Source organism: Podarcis filfolensis, assembly GCF_964270895.1.
Source record: "Podarcis filfolensis genome assembly, chromosome: 10".
Classification (NCBI taxonomy): Eukaryota; Metazoa; Chordata; class Lepidosauria; order Squamata; family Lacertidae; genus Podarcis; species Podarcis filfolensis.
Genome location: NC_139612.1, coordinates 14,234,558 through 14,253,662, shown reverse-complemented (window position 1 = coordinate 14,253,662; position 19,105 = coordinate 14,234,558). Strand labels below are relative to the sequence as shown.

General features: G+C 44.6%; 2 protein-coding genes across 6 annotated transcripts in view; both read left to right on the top strand.

The window, feature by feature from the left end:
- The window catches only part of MLC1 (modulator of VRAC current 1), a 29,149-nt gene extending 28,011 nt beyond the window's left edge, over positions 1 to 1,138 (top strand). For all 3 annotated transcript variants that reach the window (XM_083575319.1, XM_083575317.1, XM_083575318.1), the window contains one exon: positions 512 to 1,138. In XM_083575319.1, the coding sequence (XP_083431445.1) occupies positions 512 to 586 (75 nt within the window). In that variant the 3' untranslated portion in view covers positions 587 to 1,138. The remainder of the gene's footprint in view (positions 1 to 511) is intronic.
- Positions 1,139 to 2,624: 1,486 nt separating this feature from the next.
- The window catches only part of TTLL8 (tubulin tyrosine ligase like 8), a 38,255-nt gene continuing 21,774 nt past the window's right edge, over positions 2,625 to 19,105 (top strand). For 2 of the 3 annotated variants that reach the window (XM_083575073.1, XM_083575075.1), the window contains exons 1-7: positions 2,625 to 2,717; positions 5,876 to 5,992; positions 8,220 to 8,315; positions 10,966 to 11,057; positions 12,762 to 12,912; positions 14,090 to 14,157; positions 16,471 to 16,599. In XM_083575073.1, the coding sequence (XP_083431199.1) occupies positions 5,917 to 5,992; positions 8,220 to 8,315; positions 10,966 to 11,057; positions 12,762 to 12,912; positions 14,090 to 14,157; positions 16,471 to 16,599 (612 nt within the window). In that variant the 5' untranslated portion in view covers positions 2,625 to 2,717; positions 5,876 to 5,916. Of the gene's footprint in view, positions 2,804 to 5,875; positions 5,993 to 8,219; positions 8,316 to 10,965; positions 11,058 to 12,761; positions 12,913 to 14,089; positions 14,158 to 16,470; positions 16,600 to 19,105 lie in introns of all 3 variants that reach the window. The other variant, XM_083575074.1, reaches the window with a different exon arrangement.

The window sequence follows — 19,105 nt, the reverse complement described above, 5'->3', positions numbered from 1 at the left end:
CTTCTGGCAAACCAGAGCAGCGCACGGAAATGCCGTTTACCTTCCCGCCGGAGCGGTACCTATTTATCTACTTGCACTTTGATGTGCTTTCGAACTGCTAGGTTGGCAGGAGCAGGGACCGAGCAACAGTGGCTCACCCCGTCGCAGGGATTCGAACTGCTGACCTTCTGATTGGCAAGTCCTAGGCTCTGGGGTTTAACCCACAGCGTCACCCTAAGTGCCCCCAAAGAGAAACTGGTATGTGCCTCCAAAGCTGCCTGGGCAAACAGCAGTTGGGGGTGGCATTTTTGGTCAAGAAAATGGCATGAAGGAAGGGGTTAGATCCCTTTTACCCTGCACTGCAGTCCCAATCTGGATTAGGCATCTTCACTGCTTACTACTTTCTTATAAAAATGCAAGACGTGGAAATGTGATCACACATCTAATGTATCATCTAGTGATTTACCCTTAGTCTGGATTCTTCCATTCCAATTTGTCAATAACAGTGTTTGAATTTATTTATTTTTTGTAGGTTTCCAATAACAGCATGAAGGATTTCGACAAAGAGAAGGCTTGGAAAGCTGTTGTAGTGCAAATGGCCCAGTAATCTGGATTTAGGAAACTGAAGCAGGAAAATTGCTGGAATAAGGGCACGCTAGCCTTTGCATTTTCAAGTGTTATGGGCACAGTCACAAACATCATGACAGCCCTACTGACCACGTCCCTGTGGTTTCCAAATAGTAGAATTTAGTCAGAATGTTAGCACCATGCAATCTTCCTTTAAAACCTCTCCCATGCCTTTCTAATAACTTAGAAATTAGTATAGCTTCAAGTTTGCAACACAACTTGTTTCAACAGAGTGTGTCTTTCATTTTAGAGTACTAGCATCTTAATTGCAAACCGACTCTACAACCAGAAACTGCCAATTAGAAATTAAGTCCATCTGAACAGCTAAACATAAGTAACTGTGTGGTAGGTCTTGCTTATTGCAAGAGAACTAATATAACCGCTGGTATTCAGTTGATGTTAACAGGCACATTTATAAAGTTACAAATGCGTGTCATCGTTGATGCTTTTGCTTATAAACTTCACTTTTGTAGGAGTTAAGTCCTTAAGAATCGCATATTACTTTTGTATAAAATAAACATCTTTATCACAAGTTGGTTCTAGGTGTACATTGTTGTTGATTGATGCAAAATGGGAGAAATACCCTTTATAATGAATGTGTGTATTGTCATGCATCCAAGGGCACATTATTCACATGGTGACCAGGCGACTTGCTGGGAGATGAGCAGTTTTGCCCCTCTGCATCATTGCCCCTATAAGGGTGAATGTCAACCATCATTGATGGGGTGTGTGGAGTAAGAAAGTATACTCAGAGACACTACTCAAGTGGGCTACTCCTGTTCCCCAAACCTGGTGCCTAGTGTGTGTGTGTGGGGGGGAGTTTTTCCTGGTAAAATTGCAGCTGGTTTACTTTGTACTACAGTTTTCAGTGGGAGCCTGAGAACTAAGTCTGATACTATTTGGATAGCCCTTTCTCTTATCTGCTCTGAGTACTGCTCCTTTGTTTTATGCCAGAATGTCATGGAGGTTTAGGCACGTGGGTGGCGCTGTGGGTTAAACCACAGAGCCTAGGACTTGCTGATCAGAAAGTTGGCGGTTCAAATCCCCGCGACGGGGTGAGCTCCCGTTGTTCAGTCCCAGCTCCTGCCCACCTAGAAGTTCGAAAGCACGTCAAAGTGCAAGTAGATAAATAGGTACCACTCCGGTGGGAAGGTAAACGGCGTTTCTGTGCGCTGCTCTGGTTTGCCAGAAGCGGCTTAGTCATGCTGGCCACATGACCCGGAAGCTGTATGCCGGCTCCCTTGGCCAATAAAGCGAGATGAGTGCCGCAACCCCAGAGTCGGTCACGACTGGACCTAATGGTCAGGGGTCCCTTTACCTTTATCATGGAGGTTTAGAAATGCTACAGAGACACAGAATACTTGGGCTATAAAGTATATATCAAAGGATGAGAATGCTGGGATTTGGCAAACAATTCTCTGTGCTCCCCAGTAATAATTTATGAATTGTATTTATTTCTAAAAATCATCTACACGCTACGAGCAGAGAACACTAAAATACAGCCGTTAAAATATAATAAAAAAACCTGTAAGAGCAAGTTTGAGGCAAACGCCTGCATGGGTAAAATTAAGTTTTTACATCATTTCAAAAAGTTTGAGTGTATTCAAGTAGCCCCAGAGTAATGTTCTTACAAGTAAACAAACACTGAATGCTGAACTGGAACATTCAAAAAGGAAAACGAAGGCTTCTTGCACAATCAAATCCTGACTCAGAAGGCAAGATTAGGTCTTCTCACAAAGACGTGTTCAAACTAGGAACTGTCTACCACTTTGGAACCCCTGTGGTATGGTCCCAGTCTTCATTTGCCAAGAATCATCTCAAAATCTGCAACTAAATATTTCCAGTGACTATCAAGGAGGCTTAAACAAATCTTAGTAACTATAAAAAGTAAAGAAAAAGTCTATTAAGTTTTTAAACATTGGGTGGTAGCCCTACCACAGAAAAGCTTGCTTTAGCTACAGCTCCTCCACCCAGAATGTACAGGGTTGCCTACCTGCAAAGGTCACAATGGTAGTTAGGGAGAGAGTATGGATAACTCTTAGTGAGGGAAAGGGACTAAGCGAGGAGCCTCCAGTGTCACCAAGTAGAGGAGCTTTGCTGTTCCCTGGAGGGTAAGATTAGCATTTGGAAGGGAAAACGGTCAAGGATGCAATCATTGTCCTTTTAAAGCCAATAACTTCATTTTTGAGATGTCCAGGTATAATATATATATATTTGACGCGGAGAGCGAGAGGATCAAAGAAGTGACTACACAGACCTGTGATATGTCTTAAAATTCTTTATGGAATGATTTGGGAGAATCTGATGTACAGCTGACCTCCCACATCAATCCACAGAAGTGGTTTGTTGGAACATAAACACAGCTGCTTTTTTTGCAGTGACAGCAGAAAGCATTATTTGATCTGTTCATTTTGTGTCCCGGTTCATTCTACAAGGAGACGTTGGACTGGAAGCGACTGAATGGGGAACATGTAATTCTATTGTTCCTGAAAGAAGAATTTCACTGAGAGTAATGATGGCAGATTCCCTAGTATTTCCTATTTGAGATTTGCTTTCTTCCCAGAGGCTATCTAAGTCTAGCGTATGGTCTTTAGAGGGGTGCCCTAGTTTGGCTGCAGGGACACGGGTGGCACTGTGGTCTAAACCACTGAGCCTTAGGCTTGCCAATCAAAAGGTCGGTGGTTCAAATCCCTGTGACGGGGTGAGCTCCCGTTGCTCGGTCCCAGCTCCTGCCAACCTAGCAGTTCAAAAGCACATCAAAGTGAAAGTAGATAAATAGATACCGCTCTGGGGGGAAGGTAAACGGCGTTTCCATGTGCTGCTCTGGTTCGCCAGAAGCGGCTTAGTCATGCTGGCCACATGACCCAGAAAAACTGTCTGTGGACAAACGTCAGCTCCCTCGGCCAGTAAAGCGAGATGAGAGCCGCAACCCCAGAGTCGTTTGCGACTGGACTTAACTATCAGGGGTCCCTTTACCTTTACCTTTACCTAGTTTGGCTGAGAAGAAGAAAACAAGTTTAATTTAAAAGCAGTGATGGATTTATACCATGTTTCTCTCATAACTGTAACTGGCCCATGATAGCTTATCATTTATAGCATCTATCAGTGATATTGCTGCTGGTCTATTACAGCCAGGTTTCAATGGATTGGCAGAATTTATAAAAACCAGGACATTTGGCAGAATTTATAAAAACCAAGCATGAGATGCTACCTAAACTGTTGTCTGAATTATTCTAAGCAGAATGCCCTGGAACCTATTTTCTATTCCTAAACTCAACTGTAGCCCATATGAAACAATAATAGCTTACCTCTGTGCACCCCGAAGAAATGATAGTAGCAGAGAAAAAATAGGAGGTAGAAAGAAAAACTGCTTTCCTTTGAAGAGATAACCCAGCTAAGGATAAGCTGGAAGAGCTTGAGAAACGGCAGGATCAGTAAAACATGGCTTGGGACATCCTTGGCTTTCACCGGTTTTGTATAACTATAAGAAATCACAAACCAGTTTCAACACATCTGGGATTGAAGGGAAGGGTTTTAAGGCTGAGGGAATAGATCTGAACTCTGGACACGGCCAGCTCTACCATTAGGAAATGTGAGGTAGCTGCCTCAGGCGGCAAGATACCTTGCCCGCACCCTGTAAACTTTCCTACTGCCCTCAAGTGTGCTGGAGAATCCTGTCCTGTAGTCAGAACTGAAGTAGGATTATGAAGCTGAAGTAGGTAGGTGGGTGGGAACACGCTACCTCGTCCTTCACACAAAGTGTAACGAGACGGCCCTTACAAGAATTAAGTACTGAACACAACTTTAATGTGGAGTTTTCACTGAAAAGGAAACTCTGCATTTTGCTACATTCACATTGGTGTACAGTGGTACCTCAGGTTAAGTACTTAATTTGTTCTGGAGGTCCGTTCTTAACCTGAAACTGTTCTTAACCTGAAGCACCACTTTAGCCTATGGGGCCTCCTACTGCCGCCGCACCGCTGGAGCACAATTTCTGTTCTCATCCTGAAGCAAAGTTCTTAACCTGAGGTAATATTTCTGGGTTAGCGGAGTCTGTAACCTGAAGCGTATGTAACCCGAAGCGTATATACCCGAGGTACCACTGTATTGGGATTTCATGGTCAAAATCACAGGATTCTGAGTTCATGGCTAAAGTGGTTGTGGCGCTGCTGTGCTTGGAGCCCAGCTCAGTCCACGTCTATTCAGAAATGTCCCCCTGATTTCCAAAGGAGTTACTAAAACTGGGCTCCCACGCGCCTTTACTTGGGAAGTGATTTAAAATAAGCAAGCATAGCACTGGGCTGCCCAAATGTGTTTTCTGAATTCTGTTAAGAAGACTTAGCAAAAAAGACGCATGACTTCTCTCAAGGAAAGTACGGTCTCTTTTATGCAGCAGTAATATAAATATAAGGGACGTGGGTGGCGCTGTGGGTTAAACCACAGAGCGTAGGACTTGCCGATCAGAAGGTCGGCGGTTCGAATCCCCGCGACGGGGTGAGCTCCCGTTGCTCGGTCCCTGCTCCTGCCAACTTAGCAATTTGAAAGCACGAAGTGCAAGTAGATAAATAGGTACCGCTCCAGCGGAAAGGGAAACGGCGTTTCCGTGCGCTGTTCTGGTTTGCCAGAAGAGGCTTAGTCATGCTGGCCACATGACCCGGAAGCTGTACGCCGGCTCCCTCAGCCAATAAAGTGAGATGAGTGCCGCAACCCCAGAGTCGGTCACGACTGGACCTAATGGTCAGGGGTCCTTTAATATAAATATAGATATTTTTTTTTAAAGTTAGAGAAGCAATCAACAATTATATAATTGCTTTCCCCACAATGTCATTATTTTTCAGTGGCGGAGGAAGGGGGGTGCGGTGGGCATGGTCCGCCTTGGGTGTCCCCACTGAGGTGGGTGACAAAATGCCGGGCGGCACTCACCACGGGGCTTGCAGCGCGCCCAAGCCACACGTCTCTCCTGGGAGTGATGCGGTGGCTTGGGCGCCCGCAGGCTCCGTGCTGCCTCAAACCGTTCACCCAATGCCTCCCCCTCAGCTGTAAAGTAAAGGGGCCCCTGACCATTAGGTCCAGTCGTGACCGACTCTGGGGTTGCGGCGCTCATCTCGCCTGAACTGTCTATAACCTGAAGCGCCTGTAATCTGAGGTACCACTGTAATAACAATCTACCGTACCTATCATAAAGTGCATTTTTAAATTTTTGGCTGTATGTGTAGCCTCTCTGCACCTTTCACTGGAAGCAGAGTTTCAGTTATTCAATCTTTCTCAGTTTGCAGGATTACTGCAAAGCAGTGGAGCAACAATGACAGGATGAACCGGCTTCATATAGAAAGAAAATCGTTCCTGGTACCTATAAATGAAGAGGCAAAACATGAAGGAGAAAATCGTTAGTGTTTGCAAATCATTTTCGTTTTGTCTTACTAATTACAGCAAAAAAATGATTTTAAGTTAGTAAGTAAAAAAACGGATTTCAAGATCTCCTTTACATAGCTAGGGTATCGATGGATCAAAGTGCTCCAAATTAATATTTTTAGAGATGACCCCCAAATACGGTGACATGACCTTATACACTGCTTCGTTGTGGTAACAATTCATAAGCACCAATACAAATCTGATTCCTTTCCCATCTATGGTAGCCACTGATGCTCTTCCACTTCTGGGTTCTTGCTGTCCATTGTGGCAACCTGAGATCAGGACTTGCCCAAGGTCATCCAGTGAGTTTGTGAGCCAGAAGCATTAGGAAACATGGTCTTCCAGACCCAAACTCAAGTCAATTCTGTTGACCTATATATATATATATTTAAGTTTTTCATTTAATAGTAAATCAAGAAAGCTTTATGTCCCAACTTCCTGTGAAATGGGTTTCCACAGAGGTGATCGGGGAGCCCAAATCCATGCATGTTTACTCCAAAGCAAGTTTTGCTGACTCCTGTACTCCCAGGTAGTAGTAGTAGTAGTAGTAGTAGTGGTAGTAGTAGTAGTAATAATAATAATAATAATAATAATAATAATAATAATAATAATTTTTATATTTATACCCCGCCCACCCCAGCCAAGACCGAAATACAACTTAAAAAACAAGATTAAAATACAACATAAATACATTAATACATTAAGATGCAGACTCCTTTCAGTGGAAACTCAAATCAAAAACTTTTGGGGGGATAAAAATGTCAAGTCTTCACCAAGGCTAGCTATCCAGAGTGGTCCTACATGGGCCAGAAAAAAGCCAGGGAAGTCCCCAAATAGGAGTTCCATCACAGAAGGAATAATAATAATAATAATATTTATACCCCACCCATCTGGCTGGGCTTCCCCAGCCACTCTGGGCAGCTTCCAACAAAATATTAAAATACAGTAATGCATCAAACATTAAAAACTTCCCTAAACAGGGCTGCCGTCAGATGTCTTCTAAAAGTTTGGTAGTTGTTGTTCTCTTTGACATCTGGTGGGAGGGCGTTCCACAGGGCGGGTGCCACTACCGAGAAGGCCCTCTGCCTGGTTCCCTGTAACTTGGCTTCTCGCAGCAAGGGAACTGCCAGAAGGCCCTCAGAGCTGGACCTCAGTGTCTGGGCTAAACGATGGAGGTGGAGACGCTCCTTCAGGTATACTGGACCGAGGCCATTTAGGGCTTTAAAGGTCAGCACCAACACTTTGAATTGTGCTTGGAAACGTATTGGGAGCCAATGTAGGTCTTTCAAGACAGGTGTTATGTGGTAAGTATGCATAGGATTTCGTCCCCTTCATAAGAGCACATCTGAGTGAGCGAGTGTCTGCCCACTGTTGGAAATAGGATGCATGGATGAGATATTACTTACAGTTTCATGCAAAAGAAATCTTAGGTTCTTACGTTAATCATGTACGCTCAACAGAGAACCACAGTCGATACTGGTTCTCTGACGCATGAAACTACATGATGCACAACTTTGTCCTCTTGCTCCCAACTGCTGCTGTTTTAAAACCAGAAGGCCATTGCGTTATTATTATTACCCACAAAACTTCAAAGTAAGGGCACGAAGCATCACCCTCACTCTGACTTGGCTTCAGACATTATCACCCTGGCAACACGAAGCCATATCAGAGTGAGGGTAATAGGCCTGCCCTCTGAAGTTTTAGGTTTGTTTGCTTTTTAAAAAATAATAATAATTGAGGTAAAAAGATGGCATTTACCAGCAGTCCCGTAATGCAATTACTGTTCACCTCAAATTTTGCCCTTGTTTGTGCCACCCAGAATCACTGAAATGCCCCTTTCAGCATTGCTGCCTCCCCACAGTCTGTACCTTTAAAAGCACATTTAGATGCGCACCTCATGTAACACGTGTTAAAGATTTTAGGAAGATACTCAGAGATCTTTAAAAACTATAGTCTTTGTTGAAGGTGCAGCTGTGTCTGTTGGTTTGTGATCTTAAGTAATCTTACTTCCCGGAAGTGTATTCTTTCTGTTTGTTAGGCGGAATCTTACCGATGGGCTACTATAAAAGATCCCATGTTCAGTGGTGCAGGCATAAATTAACATAGTATTATTATGTCACATAAATAAAACACTGCTCTAGCTATCTCATGGATTGTTTCTCAGGTTTCCTGTTATTCTGTTCTTATTGTCCCTCTAACAGGATTGGCAAAGCCTGAACTCCCATCTCAAAAATTCCTGAAAATCGCTTTAGACAATTGCCTTCCTGTAGTTTCGTGCCACCAGGGACTGTTTCCTGGTATGTCTCCAGCATCTTTGTGTTCAAGAAATGTATGGGGAGTTGGGTCAGAAAGGTTGATTCGTGCTTTGAGTGTATTCTGACAGGAAATCCAAACAAAAATAATATGGGTATTTGAAGGAAAATTGGACAGGGGCACCAATTATAGGGGGTGGAAGGGGCTTCAGCCCCCTCAATATTTCTGGGCAGGGGGCCAAGCCCCCCCCAATAATGAGGGGGCCACTAACCCTCACCACTGGCTGACTCGCCAAGTGGGGCCAGTTGGGGCGGGAGGCGAAGACGGTGATTTTCCGTCTCTGTGCTCCCCACCACTGACCCATTCCCCAGCTTGCTGCCGCTGGGAGAGTACTGGTAATGCCAGGCCCCCTCAGTCTGTGGGGCAAGTTGGTTCCCCTGCTCCCCAAAGTAAAACACCTTGAATTCAATGGGGCTTCTTAGCAGGTTAGTATGCATAGGGTTACAGCCTTCAATAGTGATTCTCGACTGTTGGGTAGGTGTGGCGTGCGGATAACATCTCGCCGCTGTTCCACACCTTGCTGGAAGGGTAAATGGAAAAATCTAAAATTATTTCAGCTTACATGATCTATGAAGAAATCTCCCATTGTGGGCAGGGGCCTAGAACCTCGAGAGTGATTCTGTTATTAAAGTCAAAGCCAAAGTTCACGGTTAGTACACACTGGCTCCAGGATGTTAGCTTGGAGGTGCAGCTGAAATAACTGGGGGTGGGGGTGGGTGCATTTCTTGTCTACGTGTGCAAGGATTGTTAATTCAGGATAATAATCCCCCAAACAATCTTGGCGTCAACTCCTGGTTCAGCTTCTGCTCACGTGGAATGTTTCTCATTGTAAAGGCATGTAAAGAGAGGGGAAAAAACTCAATAAAGCCTCATTCTGTGTGGGCAGAGACTTAAGAGTATATGTGGGCAGAGTATTAAGAGCAAGCCCTAAGGCCTGGGTGTTAAAGGGCTCATTGCCATTACATTTGGCTAACTTTACTGGAGAATAAATGGGCTGAGTGTTGTAATAAACTGGCTGTGTGTTACAGTGGCATTTGCACAGTGTTCAAAATTCTAGTTTGATTTTATTTAATTTGATGTTCTTCCCTCTTAAAACGGGAGCATGTTTTCAGTGCTGACTGATGTACATTTCTTCAGCTACGGCATTTTTATGATAGGTCTGGTGTAAGGTTACCAGATGTCCCCTGGGGACAGTCCCTGGATTAACAAATCAGTCCCCTGACAAAATCCATCTATTTAGTAGGAAGTTGAAAAGTGTCCCCGGATTCATTGAAAAAAAAGTCTGGTAACCTTAGTCTGGTGGCATCAGCACCTGGTGTGGGATAACCAGCCTCATATAACCAACATGCTTAAGTCTAAGTAATGCATGAAGGGGTTAATGCCATAGAGAAAGCTGTACTGCCAGGCTTTGCTAGGTCACTGTGGAAGGAAGGTAATTAAGCCTTTGTTTCCCTTCCATTTACCTGTGAAGCTCAGCGTCTAAAGAGGTTGGAGCTGGTTGCTCCAAATTCAGACCACACAGCTCTAACAACCCTTTATTGTATTCCTGTACCAATAATTTAGGAACTTACCACCACTTTAACTAAATTTTATTGCCTGTGTTTTCTGACTGATGTATTGAAAACACATGAATCTGACATTTGGAGAGTTTGTAAGTACACCATTTTTTAGCTCACCAAATGTGTGGTCTTTTTTTTTCTACGCTAGGGGAAGAGGGAAACTTTTTGAAGGAACTTTGTTGTTGTTGTTTAGTCTTTTAGTCGTGTCCGACTCTTCGTGACCCCATGGACCAACGCTGGACCATAAAGAAGGCTGATCACCGAAGAATTGATGCTTTTGAATTATGGTGCTGGAGGAGACTCTTGAGAGTCCCATAGACTGCAAGAAGATCAAACCTATCCATTCTTAAGGAAATCAGCCCTGAGTGCTCACTGGAAGGACAGATCCTGAAGCTGAGACTCCAATACTTTGGCCACCTCACGAGAAGAGAAGACTTCCTGGAAAAGACCCTGATGTTGGGAAAGATGGAGGGTACAAGGAGAAGGGGACGACAGAGGACGAGATGGTTGGATAGTGTTCTCGAAGCTACCAGCATGAGTTTGACTAAACTGTGGGAGGCAGTGGAAGACAGGAGTGCCTGGCGTGCTCTGGTCCATGGGGTCACGAAGAGTTGGACACGACTAAACGACTAAACAACAACAACAAAGTTTTTTCAAAAAGGGCATATTTTAAAGGTTTCATAACCTAGATTTCCACTCTTTACTTTGCTGCATATTTTGTGATTTTAATTTTCTGCTGGGGCTCAACCACCAAAGAGTTCTTGCCCCAAACCTGGCTTTTTGCTGATTTTGTTTTTTGATGTGGCATACCACCTTGATATATTCTTATGTAAGTGTAGATGATAAAGATGTAAATAAGGGAAAGGGATAAAAATAAATAAACAATTTGATGCTGAAATACTATGCTAAATTGTTCTGTCTTGTCTGGGATTAATTTTTAGCTCTCATTACAGCTTATAAATGGCAAAGGTGTATGTGAATGGGATCTACAAAAGAAGCTTTGTACTGACTGAATAACCAATTTTGTATTTTCCTTGTTTATTTTGGTAATGTGATATTTTCTTTATACTTTTAGAGCTGACCCCGAGGACTGTGGAAGAGTTGCCTCCTCCCCCCAAAATAGACAAATACAAACTTGCAAGATTTTTAACAGAGAAGGCCATCAGGGTATATGTGACTAGAAATAGTTTTTATCCAAAGTATTTATTGGTTGTACTGTATTGTTAGCATGCGTATAACAAATTTGCTTCAACAAATATGCTACCATGGATTCTGAAGGAGGAAGAAAGCAGAATGCATCCAACAAAAAAAAAAAGGAAGATTCTAAAAAAATCAATTGCTTGAAACTCAAAAGCACACGTAGCAGCAGTTTGCAAATAATAAATATTTCCCAATTTTTCAGTTTACCTCTGGAGACATAACCTCCCTGTCTCTGAGAGTCAAGAAAAAGTTTCAAAGTTTGTTCCAGTTTGCTAATGTTCTTTGGAACCCGAATGTCTGATGGGGCTTCCGCGGCTTCTGATTGGCTGCAGGAGCTTCCTGCAGCCAATCAGAAGATGCACCTTGGTTCACGAACGATTTGGAAGTCAAACAGACTTCCGGAACAGATTCTGTTTGACTTCCGAGGTACCACTGTACTTGCACCGATGGCTACAGTACAGAAAAGCTTCAGGGCCTGGCATTCCTGCTATTGCCAAACATTTGAAAACATGAGGCTCTTGCCTTTCTACAGCTGACAAAGAGAGAAAGATCTCTGTTACACGTGCAACTCCTGCTCAAAGGATAATATAGCATCCATAGGATTGCATCATGGGGATTTTCCTCACACCTTTTGATGTACAGTGGTATCTCTGGATGCGAACGGGATCCGTTCTGGAGCCCCGTTCACATCCTGAAGTGAACGTAACACGTGACTACGTGTCTGTGCGTGCGCGGGTCGTGTTTCGCCGCTTCCGCGCATGCGTGTGATGTCATTTTGAGCGTCTGCACATGCGCGAGCGATGAAACCCGGAAGTAACGCATTCCATTACTTCCGGGTCGCTGCAGAGTGCAACCTGAAAATGCTTAACCTGAAGCGTATTAATCCCGAGGTATGACTAATTCGCAGCCCCGATTCAAAACATGGCTCTTTTGAGAAATAGGAAGGGCTGCTGGTGAAGTGAGTGAGATCCTTTCTTCAAATACCACTCTCCTGGTTTACATTGCCCCCCTCCCCATACCCTGAAGTGACATTTGGACCTGAAGGAGGAAATCATCCAGGTACTTAAATGTTCCCACTTCAGAGTGAATTTCAATTTGTGGGTTGCTTTTAGACTAGGGAATAACAAGGGGAGAAGAGGCTAACCATCTCTCAGCGCCACTTTGCTGACATTTAAAGCAGCTGTTTAGGCAAGCTTGGCTCCAGGTTTCAGGGGGCTTTATTATGCTGCTGCTCTGAGGGGGAATTTTCGTTGTCACTGCCGACGATGCCCTGGGCTGATGTATTGTTGCTCCGTTGTGGGCAATTGCAACGATGGCCTCTCAACACTGCTGCACAGAGGAGCCCTAGAAAATGGTTTCCAGCGCCATCGCCATCTCACTGACTCATACAAGACTCTTCTCGGTTGCTGGAGGGGGAAAATGGAACATTCTGGGATCGAATCATAAGCTGGGATGGCTTCTGTAATTCGGGGATCTCCTGGGAAAATCAGGACAGTTAAGTATTATGCAATGAGGCCTCCAACAGCTGTCCAAATAGATGGATGCCAAATTGCTAAAAAAAAAGTATAGGGATGCTAAATTGCTAAAAAATGAAACTGTGGGAGCTGTCCATCAGAGATCTCCTCCATCTTGTCTGCTCTGAGCCTGAAAGGCATTTCCCTGTGATTTCAGGAAAAGAGAATTTTTACAATCTGCGGACCTTATCCGGTAATCCGTGCAGCTTTAAGGAAGAGAGGCTGGGTAGAGAGAAAGCACACTGTTAAAGGCGACATTCCGGACCACAAAGAGGAAGGGAATGACGCTGAACGCGTTGCCAAATCTGGTAAGAGCCCTTCAAATGTCATTAACCCTTTCGAATACTTCCCCCTGCTTTTTATCTGTGCAGAAATTGGCATAAAAATATGAGAAATAAACGTGCAAGTTTATATTTTCTTGATTTGACCTTTAGGGGAAAAAGTTATTGTGGGTACCTTGGTAGTTCATAATGGTTTAACTTAATTATCATGGGGAAAGGGAGAATGCTTTGCATGCTTTTGCATATTTCTTTCTTTCTCACAGACAAGAGTTGCCAGTCTTCAAGTTTCCCATAGCCATGCTTTTTTTCCTATTAAAAAAAAAGTTTAGGGGTACTCTCATTTTCCTACTCATATTGAAATACTGCCCCTCAATGAGGCCAAACTTAGATTCACAAAATGTTTAGGGGTCTGCGTACCCCTCCATCCCCCCAGGAAAAAAGCACTGCCCATAGCTCTTGGTTTAGCTACTTCAATGTCATAGAATGCTCACAAACATTCTAGCTAGCTAAGGAGAAGGCTCACTCACGAAATGTTTAAAATCCGCGCAGGTGAAAAAAGAGCCAGTGGACAGGACATACATATATGGATATGCTTTTTGCGGAAAGAAAGAGATTTCAGTTCTTAATTCAGATGAGTTTTGTACTGTGAAACTAGACTTCTCCCATGCTTAATACATGTTGGGGGTCAGTTTGCCTCAACACTATTTCTCCCATCAAATTTGAAAACCTTCATTTTTATCCCGAGATGAAGAATCACATGGTGGTCAGTCACTCAGTTCAAGGAGAAAGGAAGCTTAGCTAGGGTTGCCATATTTCAAAAAGTGAAAATCTGGACACTAAAATCTCCCCCCACCCAATAGTTTTTGAGCTATATATTTTTTTTAGTAAATCTGCCAAAAAAACAACAACAATTCTGACATGGGTTGCCATATAGGCAGGGGTCAGCAAACTTTTTCAGCAGAATGAGTTGCTAACTGTAAAATAGGATTAATAAACTGGATTAGAAATGGCCACAACTTTATTGATTACAGATATAGGTGGAATTTTGGCTCAGGAATTGGGTAATTAATTATTTTTTAAAAGGTAAGGGAACTCAGTTCCTATGAGTTCCTGCTCAGTTTAATTTGCTGCAATCTCCTTGATTTGTCTGAAAACAACACACTGATGATTCCTGTTCTGTTATTTTTCACGGCTCTCTGAAAAGAAAGCAAAACTACTTTGCGTGAAGAGGAAGGTCAGATTGCCAATTCAAATGACATCCATGATATAATGGTAAGGTTACAGAGGTAATGAGCGTTCTGGTGAAGCAACCTTTGTGAAATATATATGAAAAATCTGCTTTGGATTTCATTCCCCTGGTTTTCCATACACCTCTCCACTGCTGGGCAACATATTTTGGCCATGGGCAAGCTTCGTCCTCACTGGGCTGTTTTTGAGGTTCCGCCTCCTACAGGCTCCCCCTGAAAGATTTTGCAGTTCCCCCAAACCTTCAAAGCCACCACAGCCATGTGAGATGTAGCAAGGACCGTTTTGTCTGGATGGGTTGACTGGAGCATTTAATCACCTCATTTCCAATTGCATACTGGCAGTCCTCTCATGGGGGACGCTGTTGGTGCTGTGGGTTAAACCACAGACCTAGGGCTTGCCAATCAGAAGGTCGGCAGTTCGAATCCCCGTGACGGGGTGAGCTCCTGTTGCTCGGTCCCTGCTCCTGCCAACCTAGCAGTTCAAAAGCACATCAAAGTGCAAGTAGATAAATAGGTACCGCTCCAGCGGGAAGGTAAACAGCGTTTCTGTGCACTACTCTGGTTCGCCAGAAGCGGCTTGGTCGTGCTGGCCACATGACCCAGAAGCCGTACACCGGCTCCCTCGGCCAATAAAGTGAGATGAGCGCCGCAACCCCAGAGTGGTCCACGACTGGACCTAATGGTCAGGGGTCCCTTTACCTTTACCTTAGTCCTCTCACAATACCGTGATATGCCCCCAAACATGAGACCAATGTTTTGGGGCAGCTCACGGTGAAACATGAAACTACCATATTTTTCGCACCATAGGGCGCACCGGACCATAGGGCGCACCTAGTTTTTAGACGGGGAAATCAATAAAAAAATCTCCCCCCCCAGCCCCAAAGAGCAGCGTACAGGCTGCGCACAACCTCTCCCTTGCCGGAGGGGTTGTGCGCGGCTATGGCACAAGCCAAGGCAGCGAGCGGGATGGATCCCGCTGGCTGCTTTGGCTTCCTCTTTAGCCCCGCGCAATCTCTCCCTGCCGGGAGAGGCTGCGCAGGGCTAAAGAAGCCATAGCCCCGTGCAGCCTCTCCCTGCCGGAGGGGTTGCGCGGGGCTATGGCACAAGCCTGCATTCGCTCCATAGGACGCACACACATTTCCCCTCAGTTTTTGGAGGGGAAAAACTGTGTCCAATGGAGCGAAAAGTACGGTAGTCACATGTTTAAGTAAGTGTGCAGAACCTGGCAATTGTTATTTTTTGGAGAGAAAGTAGAGGTGGTGCACACAACACTTTTGAGGACAACTCACGCTCAAATAGAGGGCAACCTTTAGCCGAAAACCAGTGTGATGCTATGTGCTGGATTGAGCAAAGGTTCCAAATCAGAGCACCACACTTTTTTCTCCAAGATAAGAGTGACCAAGTTATGCATGCTTGTTTAAGCACATGACAAATGCCACTTGTAGTTTCTATACTTGTAAAAGTATAGAAATCAGGCAGGTGCCTTCACTGTATACTTTTTGGCGCCTGCTGAAGATATTCTTTATTAGACAAACCTACCCAGAGGTTTAGAAAGTCTGCATGAGTTTTAATTTGTTTCAGTCTATTCTATGGTGGTTTTTAACTTTCTGTATAAAGGGCTACCTTTGAAGGTGATCCGAAAACTACAACTAATCCAGAATGCGGCAACTAGACTGGTGACTGGGAGTGGCCGCTGAGACCACATAACACCGGTCCTGAAAGACCTACATTGGCTCCCAGCACAATTCAAAGTGTTGGTGCTGACCTTTAAAGCCCTAAACGGCCTCGGCACTGAGGTGCAGCTCCGAGGGCCTTTTGGTGGTTCCCTCCCTGAGAGAAGTGAGGTTACAGGGAACCAGGCAGAGGCCTTCTTGATAGTGGCGCCCACCCGGTGAATGCCCTCCCATCACATGTCAAGGAAATAAACAACTATCTGACTTTTCGAAGACATCTGAATGTTTGATGCTTTATTGTATTTTTAAATATTCTGTTGGGAGCTGCCCAGAGTGGCTGGGAAAACCCAGCCAGATGGGCAGGGTATAAATAATAATAATAATAATAATAATAATAATAATAATAATAATATTCTGGTGGCAACTTTTTGCGATAACTTTATTCCTTTATCTTTTTTTGCAAACCACTTTGATGTTTTTATGTTTCATTTTCATTTCACTTTTAATTTGTGTATTGACTTTCTATATGACCATTCACAAGGCGGTTTACATGCTGAAGAAACAACCATCAAGAGCCATACAATTTTTTCATGAAATAAATAAATATTGGGTTAATAGGACAGGAGTTTCCTGGTGGAATAATAATGCAGTCTTCTTTGGGCCAGTCTAGGTTGGTAAGAAATGAAGAAACTACCTTTTACTGGACGATAAAAAAGGATGCCGTTGATTACTATAATCTCCACATTGACCAGATGCTGAACCATTATGCAAGAACTGGCTCCTTTACAACTAAAGTAAGTCTTGCAAACAGTGGGTAGGATAACTCGCCATTACAGCAGTGGCTGGCTTCTGGTATCAGAACTGTAAAGAAAGCAACGTGTGGGATTTTCTGTGCAAGAAAAGCAGTCTTGTAGCTGAATCGGTGCTTTCCATCCCCCGCATCGTTTTGGAATTTTAGGAACTCCAAAAAAATCCACCCATTTTGCCAGAAACCACCCCCACCAATAAAGAAAGCTCAGCACTGGTATTGATTAGGGAATACATCCTAATTGTGTGAGCTTTGATTTCTTACACTTATTACTGATCAATACCACTTACTAGATAAAAAGCAGCTGGGGAGAACCTCTGCTTTCATCTTGTTTAGAAGGATTTTATTGTTCCACCCAGGTTCTTGCAGAGCACAAGCTATCGCTTGTCAGCTTCCACCTCCTTTCTGATTGTCTCCAATGCTTGCCACCTTTTCCTTGCAAGATTTTATATGCATAAGGTATCTACTGTTAACAAACCTTTTGCAATGGGCGAGTGCCTTGGTCTAATTCAGGGGTCAGCAAGCTTTTTTTGGAAGGGGCTGGTTCACCGTCCCCCAGACCTGCGAGCGGCAGAGGCTGTCGGTGGTGGTGGAGGGATGAGCAACCTGAAAGGGCTGGCTGGCTCCGGAAAGGCGCTGCCCAAAATGGAGCTCACCAGCTCAGCCCAGCCCCCTTCCTCCACTACGCAGGTGAAATATACTCGGAGTCCTGTAGTGATTTCATGCTCTTTATTGCAGCTTGTAAAACAGTGACTGAATTGCCCCCCAAACCTCAGGCTTTCATATACATTATTTACACAATGAGTCCCGTCTGATTGGCTGATTCTGTTTCCCTCCTGGATCCTGATTGGTCTTTTCCTGCAGGCCAATCAGTTGCTGCATTCTACGATCCTACCAGCCTAATAGGCTGATTAACTTCCTCCTGGAACCTGATTGGTCTTTTCCTGCAAGCCAACCAGTTGCTGCATTCTAGGTTCCTACTTGCCTATTGTTCTAGGATCCAAGCTTAGGACATAACAGCAGGGCGGGGAGAAGCTAGGAGAAGGGAGGGAGGAGGCGCTGCAATGTGTGAGAGGGAGAGGGGGGAAAATGGCGCCCCCAAAAATGGCAGTGCTGGGGAAAAAATAATGGAAAAAAATAACAAACAGAATCGCCGACCCACAGAATGTCCGCAGGCTGGACCCTGAGGGCAATTGGGCCGGATCTGGCCCATGGACCATAGTTTGCTGACCCCTGGTCTAATTCCTTCCATTGCATCACGGCGCCATGTTTTGGATCTGGACAGCACCGTTTCCTGAATGGAAGGGATGCTGCTGAACAGGAGAAAAACAGAGCCGAAGTGCTTGCTTGCTGGCAAACTCTCTTCCATCCCATTAGGAAATCAGAAATCACCTTGAGGGCCACTTCAATGACGCATAAGGCTCTTACAAATACCGATGGCGTTCACTTGACTGCTTTCCATTCCTGCCCACAGATAAAACCCGCCAACGGCAGCAATTTTCACCAGAATGCTGCAATGCTCCTATGCATGCTGAATTTATTTGACCCCATCTACACCAAGTTGTAAGGGATGTGTGTGGCGCTGTGGATTAAACCACAGAGCCTAGGGCTTGCCAATCAGAAGGTCGGTGGTTCAAATCCCCATGACGGGGTGAGCTCCCGTTGCTCGGTCCCAGATCCTGCCAACCTTGCAATTCGAAAGCACATCAAAGTGCATGTGTCCAAAGACTGCATTGGATCGCAGGCAGGAGAAGAATCTCCAGCCCGCAAAACTGCAGTACCTGACAGAGTAAAGTAAAAAGGGTAAAAGTAAAGTAAAGTAAAGGACCCCTGGATGGTTAAGTCCAGTTGAATTCAACTATGGGGTGTACTGCTCATCTCCACTTTCAGGCCAAGGGAGTCGGCGTTTGTCCACAGACAGCATGGCCAGCATGACTTAACCGCTTCTAGTCCAATGAGCCAGAGCGCACAGAAATGCCATTTACCTTCCTGCTGCAGTGGTACCGACTGTATTTTTCGTGTATAAGACGCCCCCATGTATACGACGCCCCCTAATTTTTTAAACCCAAAGTTAAGAAATTAAGTTGTTTAGCTTTTTTGGGGGTGGGGTAGGTCACTTCCACCAATCACTCACCCGCCTGCCCGCCACTGCCGATTGCTTGCCATAGCCACTGCCGATTGCACACCTTGCCACAGCCGCCAATCACCTGCCCTCCTTGCCACAGCCGCCAATCACCAGCAGGCCTTGCCGCAGCCCCCAATCCCCCGCCCAATCGCCGCTGCCAATCTCCTGCTTGCTGCTGTCATTAATTGCATGTCCCCCCTCTGCCTTCACTATCCATGTATAAGACAACACCTAATCCTTGTCTAATTTTTTTTAGCAAAATGCATCGTCTTATACATGGAAAAACATGGTATTTATCTACTTGTGCTGGGGTGCTTTCAAACTGCTAGGTTGGCAGGAGCTGGGAGAGAGCAACGGGAGCTCACTC